At 36.4% G+C, this 20592-nt stretch overlaps 1 protein-coding gene across 5 annotated transcripts in view; it reads left to right on the top strand.

Annotated features, from left to right (window-relative positions):
• The window catches only part of LOC150110721 (sec1 family domain-containing protein 2), a 397942-nt gene that overhangs the window by 323329 nt on the left and 54021 nt on the right, over window positions 1–20592 (top strand). For all 5 annotated transcript variants that reach the window (XR_016549025.1, XM_090400427.1, XM_090400445.1 and 2 more), the window contains exon 19: window positions 1933–2125. Coding sequence is in view for 4 of the 5 variants with exons in the window: in XM_090400427.1 (XP_090256553.1) it covers window positions 1933–2125 (193 nt within the window). In the remaining variant the exon portion in view is untranslated. The remainder of the gene's footprint in view (window positions 1–1932; window positions 2126–20592) is intronic.

Genomic DNA, 20592 nt, shown 5'->3' with positions numbered 1-20592 from the left:
GATTAAAATATGCACTTTATTTTATTTTGCCTAAAACATTTATGCATTATGTGCAATGAAGTTTACGTACAATTTGTAATTTTTATAAATTTATACTATGTATTTGTTTCATAGTTTATGTTTTCTGAACTTACGTGCATTACCTAATTAAAATTAAAAGAAACACACGTATTAACCACAGTGAAAATTATTTAATTGTAAATATTTCATCCTAAGTATCTTAGGACATCATCAGTACAGTAGTTTAAAACAATAATAGGAATAACATACAGTTAGGGTGCATGATTACAATAGAATCTCATTAAACATGCGTGATGTGTTACAGAAGTAAAAAAAAAAAAAAAAAAAAAAAAATTTATTTAACACAATTTTTATGACAATTTCCCATACTTTAGGAATAGTAAGAACGTTGTTGAGGTTTAAGTTAGGTCTGTGTAGTAGGGCTTCAGAACTTTCTTTGTATAAACGTTCATGTTTATATAAAGATCTATGTAAAAGTTTAGACTTTTCCCAATGGATCCTATGGTTTGGATTTTCAATTCCGTTATTTTTTAAATAACCATGTTTTGTTATTTAAAAAAGTGAATTACCTGAATTAAATAAAAATATATTTTTTTGTTGGATATGTCATTGTTTATATAATCTTAAAGAAAAAAACGATTTTGGAACCTAACCCTACTTTTTCTATGTGATCTGAGTCTATCTCGCATAACGCGATTTATACAAAACAGCATTTCTAGAGAACCTAACATCTGCGTTGTACGAGGGTTACCTGTACTATTATATTGTAATTGTAACAGGCTTGCTTAATGCATAAAAAACATTACTGAGTCACAACGAAGTCCCAGTTTCTTATAGTGAATACCAAATTGTCTAGTATAAATTATTTTTGCAACCTCTACGGGTTGTTGTAATGGAACTGTATTTTTTTAGATAAATGAATGAAATTTCCCATTTTTGAAAATGCAAGTATTTTCTGAGATTTCACTAATCTGTTATAATTATTCCTGTTTGTTATGGTGAGAGTTGACTCTTTTTGTGTTTTTATTTGAAAGAGATTTTTACGACTAAAACATGGAATTAAAACAGGTGTTTATTATTATTTATTAGTCATTAATTTGAAACTTACAACTAACTAGTTTCACTCATGCTAAAACTAGGGGGTTCTTCAGGGTTTAAGAAAGGCAGAAAAAAATGTATAAAAACAGAAAGTCGTTAACAAAGAAAATAAATTGATTCATCCTAAACATGAATGTGAAGTTGCATGGCATGCATTAGTTGTCATCAGGTAAAGACTGGAAAGGACTGTTGGCAAAATTGAAATCTAAGATGTTGAAGGATTTGGCGAGAGATTTCCAGATGTCATTTAATATAAGACTTTATTTCTGTTGAAAGATCTGTGTTGATGGATAACTGTAACATATTCTTTGTGAGAAGTCTGAAATACAAGTTTTCTTCTGAATATGGCATAGTGAAAATATCCCATTTTACTACACGGTTAGTGATTGAGGTATGGTTGGACAGATCAGATCTTTCTTTTCTTTTATGCTCAACATCTTCAACATGTTCTTTTTTTTTTTTTTCTCATTGCAAATCCATAGCTTGTCTGCCCTAAGTGGGCCAGACCACATGAGGATGATATTCTGTATACTCCGGTGTGTTTTTATATAAGGAAGTATTGCCCTTAAGAGACCTAAGGAAGCAGTAAATGATTTGAATCGGCTTGAAAGTCACTCTGATGTGTATGGAATGGCAATCAAATCTCTATACTGGATGTTTTGGTTATGGAGTGAGGAACATTTAGAAAATAAAATAGTCAACATTTTTTGAATAATCATTGAGAACAATAAATTTAAGAGTTAACCAAAGTTTCATCTTAAGTTTATCTTTATTTTTAAAATTGTTTGTTTATTATTTATTTCATTTTAATAGGTTTTTTGAATGGAAAGCTGAGAAAACTGGAAAACAACCTTACTTTGTGTACTTTAACCAGCCAGATTCCATAAATATGAAACACAGATCTTGGGAAAGAGAAGAATCAAATAATCTGTGGGACCCTGAAAGGGGGTGGATAGGACCACGATTGCTTACTATGGCTGGTCTATTTGATGTCTGCAAGTACAATGTGAGGAACATGAATTTTTACTTGGATTCTTATGAAATCAGAAGTCATGATGCATTAGTTCATGATATATTAAATCATGATACATTGAACTGAACATAAAATCATAATGTATTGAAATGCAATATTATTATATTTATTTTTTTTATTTCATGCTGTGCTGTTTGGCTACATTATCAGTATTGTAGATTTTTTAAGTCTTTTCCAATAGTGCATAAGTACCTGTGAGTGTTGTGTATTCATCTAACAGAGCCACTCTGACTAGATGGATATTAAGAAAATTAGATTTTTACTAACTTCATTAAAATTTTTTCATTAAAAGAATTTAAAAAACAAAGGGGGGGGGGAGTGTGCTAACTGTCAAAGCTGTATAACTGAAAGGAGACCTCCACATAGCCTTTAAAGGAATGCCGAGAACCGAGGCTTCTGACCTAATGTACAGTCCTCACCTTCTCATGATGTAACCTTTTAGGTATCTACCTGGACACTGAAGAAATGAGGATGGGCTGGCAATTTGGGATTTAGCAGACCAAATTGTATTCTTATTGGCTTAAACCATAATATTAAATGATGGTACAACATGACAGAATTTCATGCCGGCTGCGACATCATCCGGTTAAACAGCCCCCATTGTTTTCGGCAGGGAACCAAGCCAACAGCGAAAAGTCAGCTACTGGAACAAACCCTGAAACACACTCCAACTCAATATCATTAGAGTTCAAAATCGGTACTATCAACATAAGAAGCCTGAATGGCAAAGAAATGGAGCTAACTGAAGAATTGGATAAGTACCAGATTGATATAATAGGGATGACTGAAAAAAAAAAAAAAAAAAAGGCAAACTGGTGAGATCTTTCAGAGCAATATATGAAAATGTTATATTTAGGCAATGACAATCAAGGGAAAGAAGCAGTAGCCATAGTATTCAACATATCTAATCTTCTAAAAAATAACCAATCTTCTTGAATGGCATGCAATTTCAAGTAGAATGATGTGGACAAATATCAGAATGAGGAACTAGACAATGAGACTTATTTGTGCATATGGTCCTATAGAATGTTCTGCTAATGCAGAAGGGGGGGGGATTTTTTTGAGGCTTAAGAGAAAGCAACTGACACATTGAAAAATGAAAAGTTGGGGATCTAAATAGCAGAGTAGGAAATAATTGTCAGACATACAAAAATATTTCAGGAAAATCTGGAGAAAAGAGCAAAGCTAATAATAATGGCTAATACTTGTTGGATTTCTGCTCACGACAAGGAGTATTTATTACTAATACCATGTTGCAACATAAAAATGTGCACAAATTCACATGGAGAGAAGATGCGAGGAAAAAGATGTCTCATTGACCATGTTATTGTTAATGGTGATGTTTCCTCTCTAGTGCAGGACACTAGAGTGTACATAGGATTCGAAATTGGAAGTGATCACCATTTAGTCTTGAGCAGGATAAAATTGAATTTCATATTGAATAGAAAAACATGTAAAAAAGTTTTAAAATAAATAAAAATGAAAGAGTTTGAGAACAGTAACCAAACCTTGGAGATTCAGTGGCAATCTGAAGAAAACATTGATTGATTCAGCCAGAGAGGCATGTGGTGGAGTTGTCTGCAAGGATAAAAAAATCAGAACTCCTTGGTGGACACAAGAAGTTAAAGAGGCTGTAAAGGAAAAGAAGAAAGCATATCAAAAGTTTCTCGCAAATAAGTCAGTTTGTGCTCTCTCTTAGAGAATACAGAGACAAATGTAAGAAAGCTAGAAAAGTGTAAAACTAGCTAAACAAAAGTCATGGGAAGACTTTGGTGAGAACATAGAAAATAAATATGAAGAAGGTGGCAAGATATTCTGGAATTGTTGAAGAAGCTAAAGAAATGGTGGAAAGACTGCTGTAAAAGGAATTAGAGATGATAAAGGTGATATGAAAACTGGAGAAAAAGATATCCTTGATATATGAAGTAATTACTTTGAAAAATTGCCAAATAAAACTAGCAGTGATGAGAGTACAGTGATAAAAAAAAAAAAAAAAAAAAAAAAACACTGACCAGGCATGCAATCAGGAATCATATCCATACTTGAAGTAGAAAAAGCCATCAAAAGTCTGAAATGTGGAAAGGCTGCTGGGGTAGATGATATTCGACCAGAAATGCTCAAGAATGGATATATAAAAGTCTTGCAGCGGCTTCACTGCATAGCTCAGAGGGCCTGGACAGAGAGACGAATTCCAGATGATTGGAGTAGACTTCGCATAGTACCCATATATAAAAAGGGAAATAAAACTGAATGTGAGAATTACAGAGGTATTTCCATACTGAGTGTTCCTGGGAAGATTTATGCAAGTATACTTGAGAAATGGTTGAGAAGAAGTGTGAAAGAGGTGAAGAACAAGCTGGATTTAGGCCAAATAGAGGTTGTCAGGATCATATTTTAACTTTACAACAAATATTTGAGAAATCTAGGGAATATAACAAAGATCTGTATTTAAGTTTTGTAGATCTGGAAGCTATTTAAAACGCTACAGTTATATAGTCAGTGGGACATTATATCAAGCAATACTTAGTCTTTATTTGAATTATAAATCAGCAGCTAGAATTGAAGGAAGTACACAAAGATGATTTAATGTTAAATATGGTGTCAGACAAGGATGTACATTATCCCCTCTGTTATTCATTATCTATATGGATCTCATTATGAAGGAAAGTGGTATCTGATATCAAATAAATAAATAAATAAATCTGCTGCAAGTCTGCAAGATTCCCTGACTAAATTGAATAACTGTTGTAATAGATATGATATGAAGGTGAGCAATAACAAGACAAAGACAATGAAAATAGCCAGCAGCATTGAAAAAATCAACTACATTGTGAATGGAGAAACTATAGAGCAAGTAAAACATTTCAGCTGCTTAGGCACGATTTTCAGAAGATGGTAAATTAAATATCGAAATAGACAACAGAATCAACATAGGGTATGGTAGGAAGTTCATTGAATAAATTTATATGGAATAAGAAAGAAATTAATCAAAATACTAAATTAGCAGTATACAAGACCGTGTTCAAACCAATTTTAACTTATGGATTTGAGAGCTTGGTTAGAAGTGAAACACTGACTAAAGACTAGAGACTGCAGATATCAGAGTCCTGAGAAAGATTAGGGGCATCAACAGATGGCATCAATGTCAATATCATATTAAAAATGAGGATATTAAGAAAGAATTTGACGTTGTTATCATCCAGGAATGTGTTAGCAGAGCTAATCTCACTTAAATAGAATAGGAGAGGAAAGATTAGCAAAACAAGTGTTCTCTGCCAGATTGGCAGGAAAAAAGACCCAGAGGAAGACGAAGATATAGGTGGATTACGGTAAAAAGTGCCTTAGAAGATAGAAATATAAGATCTGACAATGTTGAAGCCTTAACAGGTAATAGATTGATGTGGAAGAAAATTATAGATAGGAAGTTAGTAATGATGTAAATTTCTCATGTAGTACTATCATATCCTGTACACAGGATCTTTAGGGCAAATGTCAGGAATTTGATGATGAATTTTTAAAATAAAATTAGTAACTCATTTTCATTGCCCTATTTGAGATTAACTATACTGCAAAGTTGAGCCTTTATAGCTCAGTTGATTTCCACAGTCATCTTTGGTTGGAAAGACTAGAGTTCAGATCCTGTTATGGATGCAATGATTCTTTGTGAGGAATTTTTAATTGAAGATGAGTTAGGCAGTCTCTTGTGGAAAAGGTAGGATATTTCATCTCAAAAAAAACAGTCAGACGGGCCTATCAGAACCCCCTTTTGGGTCTTCAAAATTCGAATCATCAGAATTCAAGGAGAACTGGCCTACCAGTCCAAAACTCTGCGGGGGGGGGGGGGGGGGATATGAATAAATTCTAATAAATCAGTGGTGTAGCTAGAGCTGTTGCCGCTCAGGGTGGTCACTGAGTTTGCCGCCCCTCTCAATACACACTAAAAATACTACGAAATTCGAAAAGAATTCGAAAAATTACGAACTCGGCACTTGAAAAAATACGAAAACTTGACAAAGAATTCTACTTCCTTACCACAGCCACCACTCAACACTGTAGTCAACCTCTCGTCGGCAGTTTTAAAGCCTGAAGCACTCGCCGCACTTTCACGTGGTCACAATTTCGCCCTAGCTCCTAAAAGAATACCTGCCAAAGAAATCATGATTCAGATAGAACGTGGGATTCACAACCTGCCTAACCATATCGCCAACAACGTTAGACTGGATGTAGTCGGTGTTCTCACTAAAGCCAAACCCCCAAAAACCAACTTATCCAAAAACGAATATGCAGCCCTACAAGAATTGAAAAACAACAAAAAAATAGTAATCACCAAAGCGGATAAGGGAAATGCCACTGTGGTGCTCAATCAAAAAGACTACAAAGGTAAGCTAACTGCTTTAGTACTAGACCGTATGGCTTACCTCCCCATTGGATATAATCCGACCAGCTCTCAGATTAGAACTCTCCACAGACTCCTTAAGACGGTCACTTCTTGGCCTGTGGAAGTCACCAGCAAACTAAAACCTTATAACTCTAGACCCCCCAATTATATGCACTCCCAAAAATACATAAACAAAATGTGCCATTGCATCCCATAGTGGATGGCATTGATTCCCCCACATATAAATTAGCCAAACATTTAGCCAAAATGCTCACACACTACACTGGCAACACACAATCACACATAAAAAACTCAGCCCACTTTAAAGCCAGTATAGAAAACCTCGCACTCCAACACACTGACATAATGGTCAGTTTTGACGTCTCCTCCCTATTCACTAATGTCCCACTCAAAGAAACCCTTGAGCTCATCCAAGCCAAGTTTCCTCCCGATATCTCAGCCCTATTTCAGTTCACAATGAACTCAGGCTATTTCTTTTGGCAAGGAAAGTTCTACAAACAGATAGAGGGGACAGCCATGGGTTCACCGCTTTCCCCACCCTTGGCCAATTTCTTTATGGAGACATTTGAAGAGAAAGCCTTAAACTCCGCCCCACAAAAACCCACTATTTGGCTTCGTTATGTGGATGATGTGTTTGCTATTTGGCCACATGGCTCAGACACACTCCACTCCTTCCTAACACTTAAACAACCAACACCCCCAGAGTCCAGTTCACCTTAGAAAAAGAGGAAAACAACACCCTCCCCTTCCTAGACACTGTAATCACCCGCCAGCTTGATGGATCTTTGGTTTTCTCTGTTCACAGAAAACCCACCCATACTGGCGGATACATTCACCAGCAATTCCCCCCCCCTCACAACAATATGGGGTTATAAAAACACTATATAACAGGGCAAAATTAATCTGCTCAGATGACAAGACCCTAACTACTGAACTAAACCACATCCTCAACACTTTCTTAGCCAATGGCTATAACCCCAAAAAAATCCAACAAATACTAAAACCAGTAACCCCCCCGCTCCACAATAAAGATTGCACCAAGTCTATCACCATCCACTACATCCAGGGCACCTCTGAGAAAATAACCAATATCCTCAAAAAATATGACCTAACTTCCTGTTACACACCATATAAAAAGTTGGCATCCCTTATCCACTCTACCAAAGACCAACCACTTCCCCTAGAACCTACCTGGTGTATACCAGGTCCCTTGCAGCTGCAAATTGTCCTACTTTGGCCAAAAAGGCAGAACAACAAATATCAGGATTTCAGAACACAAAGACTACATCCAGTTTCACCAGTGCAGCCGCTATGGGCTGGCAGACCATGCCTTAGATACCCACCATAAAATTCGTTGGAAGAAAACAAAAATAATTCATCGCAGCAAGTTTAAATACGAAAGATTATTCAAAGAATCTTCAGCAGCTCTAAAAAACGTTCCTAACCTCAACAAATTTGGGTGCATGAAACTACCCCAAATTTGGGAGACTTATATTATGAGAACTTCAGCCCAACTGCCAACACTACAAAATTAGCCTGCAAGAGGGCACCATTAGGACTTTTGGAACAATATTAGTTTCTTGCTTTCTTCCTCATTTGCTTTGTGTTAGTGCCTGCATGCACATACCATATCTTTATGTTCCTGAAGATAGCAATGTGACGTTGCCGAAATATAGAAGTTATTCATTAAAGTTACCTTTAATTAATATACTTTATATGCATTGTTAATTCTGTAAACTAATTACCAGTTAACACATTCCATTCCTGGGGTGCTAACAATGTCAACTTCTTTCCTGATATCCTCGTTTTTAATATGATATTGCCATTGATGCTATCTGTTCACGCCCCTAACCTTTCTCAGGACTCTCATATCTGAGTCTCTAGTCTTTGGTCAAGTGTTTTACTTCTAACCCAGCTCTCAGATCCATAAGTTAAAACTGGTTTGAACGCTGTCTTGTATACAATTAATTTAGTGTTTTGACCAATTTCTCTCTTATTTCCTATAAATTTATTCAGTTGACTACCCGCTTTGTTGATCCTGTTGTATATTTCCATATTTAATTTACCATCTTCACGAAAAATCGTGCCTAAGTAGCTGATATGTTTTACTTGTTCCACAGGTTCTCCATTCACAACACAGTTGACATTTTCAATGCTTCTGCCTATTTTCATTGTCTTTGTCTTGTTATTGCTCACCTTCGTACCATATATATTACAACAGTTACTCAATTTAGTCAGGTAATCTTGCAGACTTGCTGCGGATTTGTTTAGAAGTATAACATCATCTGCATGAAGCAAAGAGCTGACATTAACATCTCCAATTTTGATATCATGTTTAATACCACTTTCCTTCATAATGAGATCCATATAGATAATGAATAACAGAGGGGATAATGTACATCCTTGTCTGACACCAGATTTAACATTAAACCATCTTCCTGTACTTTCTTCAACTCTAACTGCTGACTTTTAATTCGAATAAAGACTGAGTATTGCTTGATATAATGCTCCTTTGACACCATTCTTGGCATCAATGTGCATTCTCTCTTGGCACCTTGTCATATGCTTTTTCCAGATCTACAGAAGTTAAATACAGATCTTTGTTATATTTCCATGATTTTTCAACTATTTGTCGTAAAGTGAAAATCTGATCCTGACAACCCCTATTTGGCCTGAATCCAGCTTGTTCTTCACCAGTCTTTTCTTCCACAATCCTTCTCAACTGTTTCTCAAGTATACTTGCATAAATCTTACCAGGAATACTCAGTAGAGAAATACATCTGTAATTCTCACATTCAGTTTTATTTTCCTTTTTTTTATTTATTGGTATTATTAGAGCTCTACTGAAATCATCTGGAATTTGTCTCTCTGTCTAGGCCTCCTATACTATGCTGTGCAGCCTCTGTAAGACTTTTATACCTCCATACTTTAGCATTTCTGGTCGAATATCATCTACTCCAGCTGCCTTTCCACATTTCAATCTTTTGATGGCTTTTTTGTACTTCAATATAGATATGCATTGCTGATTGCATGCCTGTTGAGTGTTTTTTTACCACTGTGCTATCTCTGCTTGTTTCATTTAGCAATTTTTCGAAGTAATTATTCCATACTTTAAGGATATCTTCTTCTCTAGTTTTCAAGTCACAATTATCATCTCTAATTCTTTTTACACCACTCTTTCCTCCATTTCTGAGCTTCTTCAACAACTTCAATGAGTCTTCTTTAGCTAGTTTTACACAGCTTTCTTACATTTGTCTCTGTATTCTCTAAGAGCACAAGCTGACTTATTTGCCAGGAATTTTTGATATGCTTTCTTCTTTTCCTTTACATCCTCTTTAACTTCTTGTGTCCACCATGGAGTTCTGATTTTTCCATCCTTGCACACAACCTCACCACATACCTCTCTGTCTGAATCGATCAATGTTTTCTTCAGGACTTGCCACTGAATCTCCAAGGTTAGGTTCCTGTTCTCTAACTGTTTCGTTTTTTCTTCAATAATGTTTGTGTATTTTAGTCTACAGTTCACATCTGAGAGGTGCTCAACTTTTATTTGGTTTAAAACTTTCTTATATGTTCTTCTTTTCAATATGGAAAACAATTTTTTCCTGCTCAAGACTAAATGGTGAACACTTCCAATTTCAAATCCTCTGCACACTCTGGTGTCCTGCAGCAGGGAGAAAACATCATTATCAACAATGACATAGTCAACGAGACTTTTCTTATTCCCTGCCTCTTCTCTCCATGTGAATTTGTGCACATTTTTATGTTGGAACGTTGTGTTAGTAATAACTAGTCTATGTCTTGAGCAGAAATCCAACAGGTATTTGCCATTATTATTAGCTTTTGCTCTTTTCTCATGCACACACACACACACACACACACAAACATCATGCCAGTTTGTCTAAAATAGCAGTTAATAAATAGAAGTCTAGCAAACATTTACATGAGGAACATGTATTCACTTGCAGACATGTACATGATGAACAGATACATAGTTTCTGTTCATCATGTTTCATAATAGGTAACATAAGTTGATGACATGTTGGAGACTTAATGGAGTAGAACAACAGTGGGAATGGGTTAAAAATACTTTTATTCTTCCCGTATTTTGTCTCAGTCACAGAGTATATTTTGAAACTTGTAACACATGCGCACGTGGTCATGCACATATAAAGGCAACAAAAAACTAAGTGGAACACATGAATGAAAAACTAAGAGTCACAACTTGGTGGGATGGCTTTGGATGTAAACTAGGATCTTGAAGTATTAGTGTTTCCCATATTTTGGGAATTTGTATGCATCCATGTTATTCAAGTCAGCCTGATTTCTGATGACAGATTCTAAAACAATCTTTTTCTACTGAATTGGCTGCACTGGAGCATGGTGGTTTTCATCCAGTTGATTTTGTGAATTGTAACTAGAGCATAGTCTGCAAGGCGCTATCAACTGCATAAACATACATCTGCAGTCATGATTGCAGATGTATGTTTTTGATTTATGTTCTTCTATGCAGATGGTGGTTGATCTTCTTGTCTGTCCATAGTAGTCCAACTTACATTAACAAGAAACTATATTCACTAGGAACTGAGAGAGAAGGGAGTTAGTCCTTAGTGGGGCAATAAGGATAGTCTGTTTCAAACAGGACTTGAAAGCTGTGCAGAGGTTGTATTTCTTTAGAATTTTAGCTGTTTTTTCTCATTTACCTTAGATGTAGGGTATGGTGATAGCATTCCTAACATATTTCTGAAGAGAAGGTCATGGACTTAGGAAATGATTGATTATTTTTTGATTCTGGAGGAACTATAGCCATAGACAGGATGGTGTGGTGTCGATCCCTACTGGAAAAGAGGCCTCATTAGAACACAGGTTTTAGGCTCTGTTGAAAGTTTTTATAATACTGTATTGTTTGGAAGGGATGGAAAGTTTGTGAATCTAATGGCTATATTTCTTACAGCATCAAAAAATAAATAATAATCATAATCAATCCAGTACCACCTTTTCAGAAGGAATTTTGTCCTTTGTCCAAAGAACATTGAAAAAAAAAAAAAAGCCAGAATTCTAAAGAAATACAACTCTGGACAACAACTTTCAAGTCCCACTTGAAACTATTATCTGCTCATGACCAACTCCCCTCCTCTCTCAGTTTCTGGTGTATACAGAGTTCCCTGTTCCTGCAATTGGCTTAATATGGACAGACAAGATCAGCCTCCATCCTCATAAAAAATATATCTGCAAACATGACTCTGGTCAGCTAGGCATTTCAAAAAATGTAGAATAGAAAGACTGTTTTTAGAATCTGCATTTGTCAGAAATCAGCTTAATTTCCATAAATAGGGATGCATAAAATTTCCTAAAATATGGGAACTACTAATACTTCGAGATCCCAGTTTACATCTAACTATGAGTGTCCACAGAGAGTACACACACAAAACACTAGAGTTAGGATTCTTGTATTGTGTGTGTGTGTGTGTGTGTGTGTGTGTGTGTGTGTGTGTGTGTGTGTGTGTGTGTGTGTGTGTGTGTGTTATAGGTTTCATATTGTGCATCCTGGAAGATGTTTCTCTGACTGAGATGAAATATTGGAAGAATTAAGTAATGTTTTTAATCCTTTTTAGTAGTGTTTTTAATCCTTAATTGGAGGCTTACTCCATTAAGCCTCCAACATAAGCACTAGATAAAGAATGACACCAGTGAACAGTTGGAAGTTTTTCCACGTGGTTATACTATAAATTAAAGATACCAAGAAATTATACACTTGGTTTAATCCTTTTTCCAAGTGTAAACAAGCAAAGTTTGTGCCTGAAATATACTCAGGACTGGGGCAACTCGTATATAGAAACTAATGACTTCACATCACTTGCCTTAGTATCCCATAATGCAAAGCATTATGGGATACTAAGGCAAGTGATGTGAAGTATCCCATATACTGATAATATATAAGTATATGTAAAGTCATTCACTTCTGTGTAAAGTCATTCACACAGAAGTGAATGACTTTACATATACTGACATTCACTTCACACAGAAGTGAATGTCAGTATATGTAAAGTCATTCACTTCTGTGTGATTAGATACAATGTTGTATTATATTGGTGGGATTAGACTAGAAGAAACTGATGAGGCTAGAGATCTTGGAGTGTTAATAGATAGGAAGTTGAAGTTCAGGGGAACTACTAATACTTCGAGATCCCAGTTTACATCTAACTATGAGTGTCCACAGAGAGTACACACACAAAACACTAGAGTTAGGATTCTTGTATTGTGTGTGTGTGTGTGTGTGTGTGTGTGTGTGTGTGTGTGTGTGTGTGTGTGTGTGTGTGTGTGTGTGTGTGTGTGTGTGTGTTATAGGTTTCATATTGTGCATCCTGGAAGATGTTTCTCTGACTGAGATGAAATATTGGAAGAATTAAGTAATGTTTTTAATCCTTTTTAGTAGTGTTTTTAATCCTTAATTGGAGGCTTACTCCATTAAGTCTCCAACATAAGCACTAGATAAAGAATGACACCAGTGAACAGTTGGAAGTTTTTCCACTTGGTTATACTATAAATTAAAGATACCAAGAAATTATACACTTGGTTTAATCCTTTTTCCAAGTGTAAACAAGCAAAGTTTGTGCCTGAAATATACTCAGGACTGGGGCAACTCGTATATAGAAACTAATGACTTCACATCACTTGCCTTAGTATCCCATAATGCAAAGCATATATCCTTAAGGATATGTATAATGCAATGCATTACGGGAAGGGTCACTACCCAGACCGGTTTTGACCTTCTTTTTGAGGTCTCATCACTGGAAGCCAGACTCAGAGGTAATACTAAGGTTTATGTAATGCCGAAATCATTATACGTACCCATAGAGATATGTGCTTTGCATTGTGGAATACTAAGGCAAGTGATGTGACGTCATTAGCTTCTATATATGAGTTTCCCCAGTCCTGATTATATTTCAAGCACAAACTTTGTTTGCTTACACTTGGAAAAAGGATTAAACCAAGTATACAATTTCTTGGTATCTATAATTTATAGTATAACCAAGTGGAAAAACTTCCAACAGCTATCTCTAATCCAGAGTGTTTTAATAATAAGTTGTGACACCTTTTGGCTATTTGTGATTTTCAGTTTCGGACAGAGTGGAAATTATTTCTGTCTATCCCTCACAAAGACTCCAACAGGCATCATCACGAGCTGACAAACTAGTAGACGAAGGAAGTTTGATTACTTCTGCAGAAGTTTCCAGGTGCTTTCTTAGAACGCTCCATCAATGTGTTGAAGATGTGAAAAATACATACAGTTTCTGAAGGACATCAAAAAATGCGGAAGAGTACACACAGGATTCGTCAGCACAAGTACCAATTAGAGACAGAGAATGTTTAGTGCACAGTGGGAATTCTGCCAATGGATTTATTTCAAGTTCTTGCTTGTAGTGTTGTGTACTTGCCTAACATGTTACTAGCATTATCATATGCCTGCCCTCTGCAATTTGCTACATCAATTCCAAGCTCGTTTAGTGAAGTCAAAACCTCCTCTTGTAACTCTTCAGACTTGTGACTTACGTTAGGAATGAAACACAAGAAACGCTCCACAGGAGTTCCATGTTCTTTCACATATCGTGCAATGAAGAACAGCTGATTAACAGGAGACAAGTCTGGTGTTGAGTCAACACTTATGGAATAGTACTTAACTATTTTAAGCTCTTCCACAATAAATTGAATTACTTTCTTGCCCATTATTTTAATAAATTCCTCATACGTGGCAAAAGAAAAATAGGAAATGAAACCTTTTCCTTTTTTCCCGCTTTTTGCAATGTGCTCAGCAACAAAGGGGGTCAAATTCACTAATCCTATTGCCTTTGTGTCAAGACAAAAATACAGCAGATTTCCATGCATGTGTCTCGGTCTGTATAGTTATGCAGAATCTGATTATATGCCATAAATTCACTATAGTGAAACTTGCACTATACCAAAGTGTTTCATTATTAGAAGACGGCCATAGCAAACATCTGCTATATTTGGGAAATGACACTCATGTACCTTTTTTAATGTATATGCATATATGTTTATCAGTTTCATATATGAGATGTTGCATAACCTATAGTACATTGGTTATGCAACATTACCAATGTTGTGGGTTTGCAGTTGGACTATTGGAAAGTGGAGGAATTGATGCCAGTCCAATGGTGCAGTTCCCATGAAGTATCTGTAGAAAAATCAAAGGGCTGAAACTAACCTTCTTTAGTAAAATTATGGAGACTACAACCATTAGGAATAATCACTGTAATTCCCTGATGTTTCGATCTTCATATTAAGGTCATCATCTGGAGTATATACATATATATACAAATACAAGCTATATTACATTTCAAACAGTATGCTCAAGTGACAATTATTTGATCAACTATTATTCTACTGGCCTCACCTCACCTCATGGAGAAAAAACTCTACATCAAAGCTATATTATGTTTGTAACATCATCAGAGAACAAATTCATATAGATAGTTTTAATACAGCAAAAGTGGTTGCCTAATCCATAATTTAACATGATTGTTATGTTAAAATTATGATCCTAGATTAACAGTCTTAATTATGATTAAGGTAGAATATCTACCATAATCATAATTATTTATGATTAGGGTAGATATTCTGTGATTGTCTGTGAAAACTAGTGGTGGGTGGTAGATGGCATTGGTGTAGTTATAGTTAGTGGGGGGAGAGAGAGAGAGAGAGAGTAGAATAGGTACCCTCGATGAGTCTTTGGACTCCCTGAAGGTGTTACGTAATAATAATATGTGCCATCCATATTCTTGGAATTTTTAGTCCACCATTATTTTTAAAATTATGGTGGTTAATAAGAATTTCACAGACCTCCTTAAATTTACGCTCATACCGCATTTTGGTGTGATGTTAAACAACAGGTGCTGTCCAGTTACTTTTAGGTATAGTATTCAAGGCATGATCAGAAAGGCCAGATTTACCATAGTTATTAAATTTATTGTGCTGGTTATGCTCATTTTTTTTCAGATAGGAATTGCATGTCCTGTTTCACTTATATAGAGCAAATTATAGGTGCAATGAATATGGTATACTCCAGGGTCATTGGAGGAAGCGGATCCTTGGATTAGTTGAATACGTTCTTTCATTTTGCAGGAGGTTTAAAGGTGGTATTAATGGTAAATCTGACCTTTCTGATCATGCCCTTAATACTGAATACAGGACTTAATACTTGTGTTCTGTGAAGTGTTTTCCTAACATTCACTGTACCGGCAATCATTGCATTCTTTCATCCTGCATGAACATCTTAGAGTCAAGGTATCTTCACTGCTGCAGTTGTAATCAAAAGTTGTGCAACATCTCTTGATATCTAACAGCAGAGATGGTACAATCACTGGTCCTGTCAGGTGAGGTTCTTCGAAAAAGTATGAGCCGAAAATAAAATATAGTGAAACCACATCACACTGTGATTTTCAATGACTGCAAAGGGGTCTGATGGAACACATTAGGGTTATTCGCAACCCAAATGTGGCAGTTGTGAGTTAACACTACCGTTCAGATCAAAATGTGTCTCACCACTCCACAAGATCTTCCATGACTATGCATCATCCACCTTCATTCGAACTAAGGGCAAATAGCAGATGAGTTCCACATCACCATGAAGCAAAATTTGAGTATGGGAGATCTTGTGGGGGAAAAATCCTCATCATTTTACAAAGAATTTTCCACACAGTTGACTATGGCTTGTCCAGTTGCCTTGATATTGCCTGAGCACTTCTGGTCCCTTGTTCATTATTCATTCTGCATTCAGCTATAGCAGTTGCAACTTTGTCAACTAGTTGAGGAATAATCTGCACCCTCGTTCTTTCCTCACTGTTAAAGATCCACTATTTTCAAATGCTGAAATCATTTTTCTAAGATTTGTTATTGTCATTGGTGGATCTTTTCACCTATTCTTGAAAATTTTTCAAAGTGTGGCATTAGCCTTATCGCATTGCTGATAGTAAAGCTCGACTAGCAATACATGTTCCAGTAAGGCGAGATCCATAGCACTTCAGTCTTATCAGAATGATGTGAATCCTTTTTGGTCTTCCTTATATCCACCAGTTATCAGCAGAAACAGTGAAGTTATGCAAATATCGTGCGATGCTATCACCAGTTGTCCACCACTGGTGGCAGAATTTTGTACATTTTTTTCTGTAAATCAAAACCCTAAGTTCCAGATTGTGCCTACACCAAGTTTGGTTGAATTTTGTCCAATACATTTTTCGCTACAGGGCTCTGAACACCTCTTCTTTAATTATTACCACCTTTGTGTATGTGGGGGGGGGATAAACAGGTAATAGAATAGTTTCTTCATTGATGGGGAAGCCCGAGGAGAGGATATTATCCACAGTGACATCCAATAATTGATTACAGAGGAAATTAGCTGCTCATTTATAATGAGTGGAAATTAATCCAGAGGATTAATTTCTCTAAGTAAGTCCTGATGTCAGAACTAATCCAATGCTCTGAAAATATCAAGGGCACATACAGGTTTTTCCAAACCTTTCATAGTCTAGGAGATTGGCGGTGGAACTAGAGTTGTTGGATACGTACTGGTGTTGGTGGTTAGCTGGCAAGTCTCCATTAATGACAAACATGACTGTTGATAACTTTGTCTTTTTTTTTTTTTTTTTGTATGGACTGTGAATATAAATCCACAGATAATATAGGACAGGTTAGTTCTGGATCACAGGTTTTTTGAGTACATTTGCAAAGACTGCAACCAATATACAAAATGATGGTACAACATGACAAAATTTCATGCCGACTGTGGTGTTGCCCGGTTAAACAAGGCCCGCCTTGTTTTCACCAGGGCGAACAACGAAAAGTCAGCTACTGGAACAAATCTGAAAGCACACTCTAACTCAACATCACCAGAGTCAAAGATCGGTACTATCAACATGAATCCTGAATGGCAAAAAAATGGAGCTAGCTGAGGAATTAGATAAGTACCAGATCGACATAATAGGGGATGACTAAAACAAAAAAAGACAAAAACTGGTGAGATCTTTCTGAGCAATAAATACAAAATGTTATATTCAGGAAATGACAATCAAGGAAAAGAAGGAGTAGCCATAGTATTCAACACAAAATACGAGGCTAATCTTCTTGAATGGCAGTCGGTCTCAAGTAGAGTAATGTGGGCAAATATGAGAATGGGGAACTGGACAATGAGACTTATTTGTGCCTATGGTCCCATAGAAGGTTCTACTAAGGTAGAAGTGGAGATATTTTTTGAGGCTTTAGAAAAAGCAACTGACACAATGAAAAAGGAAAAGTTGGGGATCTAAATAGCAGAGTAGGAAATGATTGTGAGACATACAAAAATATTTTGTAAAATTTGGAGAAAAGAGCAAAACTAATAATACTGGCAAATATCTGTTGGATTTCTGCTCAGCACATGGACTGGTTATTACTAACACCATGTTCCAACATAAAAATGTGCACAAATTCACATGGAGAGAAGAGGCAAGGAAGAAAAGTCTCATTGACTATGTTATTGTTGGTAGTGATGTTTTCTCCCTGGTGCAAGACACCAGAGTGTACAGAGGATTTGAAATTGGAAATGATCACTATTTAGTCTTGGGCAGGATAAAATTGAATTTCATATTGAAAAGTATAATATGTAAGAAAGTTTTAAAGTGAATAAAAGTTGAGCAGCTCTCAGATGTGAACTGTAGACTAAAATACACAAAGATTATTGAAAAGAAAATGAAAGAGTTTGAGAACAGGAATCAAACCTTGGAGATTCAGTGGCAAACTCTGAAGAAAACATTGATTGATTCTGCCAGAGAGGCATGTGGTGAGGTTGTCTGCAAGGATAAAAAAATCAGAACTCCCTGGTGGACACAGGAAGTATAAAGCAGTGAAGGAAAAGAAGAAAGCATATCAAAAGTTCCTGTCAAATAAATCAGCTTGTGCTCTTAGAAAATACAGAGACAAAGGCAAGAATGCTAAACACTGTAAAACTAGCTAAACAAAAGTCATGGGAGGACTTTGGCAAGAATATAGAAAATATTATTATTATTATTCCTGATACCTCCAAGGAGTCCGAAGACTCATCGCGGGAGGACATCTTCAACTGTCTCTACACCTTACCTCTACTACGAATCAACGCCATCTACCGCCCACCTCCAACACCACCACAACTAGTAATTTTTGTCTGTAAATTGCGTGTGTTCTGAAGGGCCGATTTGTATGTATGCGGGATGAAAAATCTGAGTTTCCGGGAGAAAAAACCCTGCTACCTCCGTATGAGATCGGCTAACTCACCATCGATTGAAATCGACCAGATAAAGATTCCTCCCGTCGCGACGAGAATCGAACTTAGGCCTATTCCAATCGAAGGGCGCAATGTACCGTCGTTCTTCCAATTGCGCTACAGAGGCGCTAAAAAAAAAAAAAACATCTTTCAATCCTATGAATTCAGTCTATCCGAAACAGTCCTTCACATCATAAATTAAGAGAAAGTTTTCGAAAAAAAAAATTCAACTCACATTAATTCTTTCATAGGAACAATTACACCTTAATCGTATCTTCTCTTCGGGCTTATTCTGGATCCCCCTCTATTGTTACGGCTTGCTCTGTCGCTTCAGACGCATCATGGACACCGTGTTCTCCTCTGAAATTACTCACAGGGCTGGAGCGCGATCTTTCGGCATAGTAGGCACTCGGACGTAGGGTCATCTTGGTCCTGGGACGCTCTACAAGGTTTCGTCTCCGATTACCCTCCATGACTTCATCCGGGATCGTACGTAGTCCATGGATCGACTCCCTTCTATTCTCCTGGCGTCACATCTCTCCAAGTCGATGGATAAAAAAGGATATCAAGAAGGAGGAAAAATATTCTGGAAGTTGTTGAAGAAGCTTAGGAATGGAGGAAAGAGTGCTGTTAAAGAAGTTACAGATGATAAAGGTGACATGAAAATGGGAGAAAAAGATATCCTTGAAGTATGGAGTATTTATTTTGAAAAATTGCTAAATGAAACAAGCAGTGATGACAGCACAATGGTAAAAAACACTCAACAGGCAAACAGTCAGAAATACATATCCATATTTGAAGTAGAAAAAGCCATCAAAGGCTTGAAATGTGGAAAGGCAGCAGGAGTAGATGATATTCGACCAGAAATGCTGAAGTATGGTGATATAAAAGTCTTACAGTGGCTGCACTGCATTGTTCAAAAAGCCTGGACAGAGGGATGAATTCCCGATGATTGGAGTAGCTCTAATAGTACCCATATATAAAAAGAGAAATAAAACTGAATGTGAGAATTACAGAGGTATTTCCCTACTGCGTGTTCCGGGCAAGATCTATGCAAGTATACTTGAGAAACGGTTGAGAAGAATTGTGGAAGAAAAGCTTGGTGAAGAACAAGCTGGATCCAGGCCAAATAGAGGCTGTCAGGATCAGATCTTCACTTTACGACAAATAGTGGAGATAACATGGGAATATAACAAAGATCTCTATTTAAATTTTGTCGATCTGGAAAAGGCATATGACAAGGTGCCAAGAAAGAAGCTATTCAATATGCTACAGTTATATGGTATCAATCAGGCATTATATCAAGCAATACTTAGTCTTTATTTGAGTTGTAAGTCAGCAGTTAGAATTGAAGGGAAGTACAGGAAGATGGTTTAATATTAAATCTGGTGTGAGACAAGGATGTACATTATCCCCTTTGTTATTCATTATCTATGTGGATCACATTATGAAGAAAAGCGGTATTAAACATGACATCAAAATTGGAGATGTTAATGTCAGCTCTTTGCTTTATGCAGACGATGTTATACTTCTAAATAAATCCGCTACAAGTTTGCAAGATTCCCTGACTAAATTGAATAACTGTTGTAATAGATATGGTATGAAGGTCAGCATTAAAAAGACAAAGACAATGAAAATAGGTAGGATTGTTGAAAATGTCAACTGTGTTGTGAATGGAGAACCTGTGGAACAAGTAAAACATTTCAGCTACTTAGGCATGATTTTTACTGAAGATGGTAAATTAAA

The sequence above is a fragment of the Typopeltis vanoorti genome, chromosome 1 (genome assembly GCF_054136105.1).
Source record: "Typopeltis vanoorti isolate ZY-2024b chromosome 1, IOZ_Tvanoo_1.0, whole genome shotgun sequence".
Taxonomy (NCBI): Eukaryota; Metazoa; Arthropoda; class Arachnida; order Uropygi; family Thelyphonidae; genus Typopeltis; species Typopeltis vanoorti.
The sequence above is the reverse complement of the archived record's forward strand: the minus strand, read 5'-3'. Positions and strand labels throughout refer to the sequence as shown.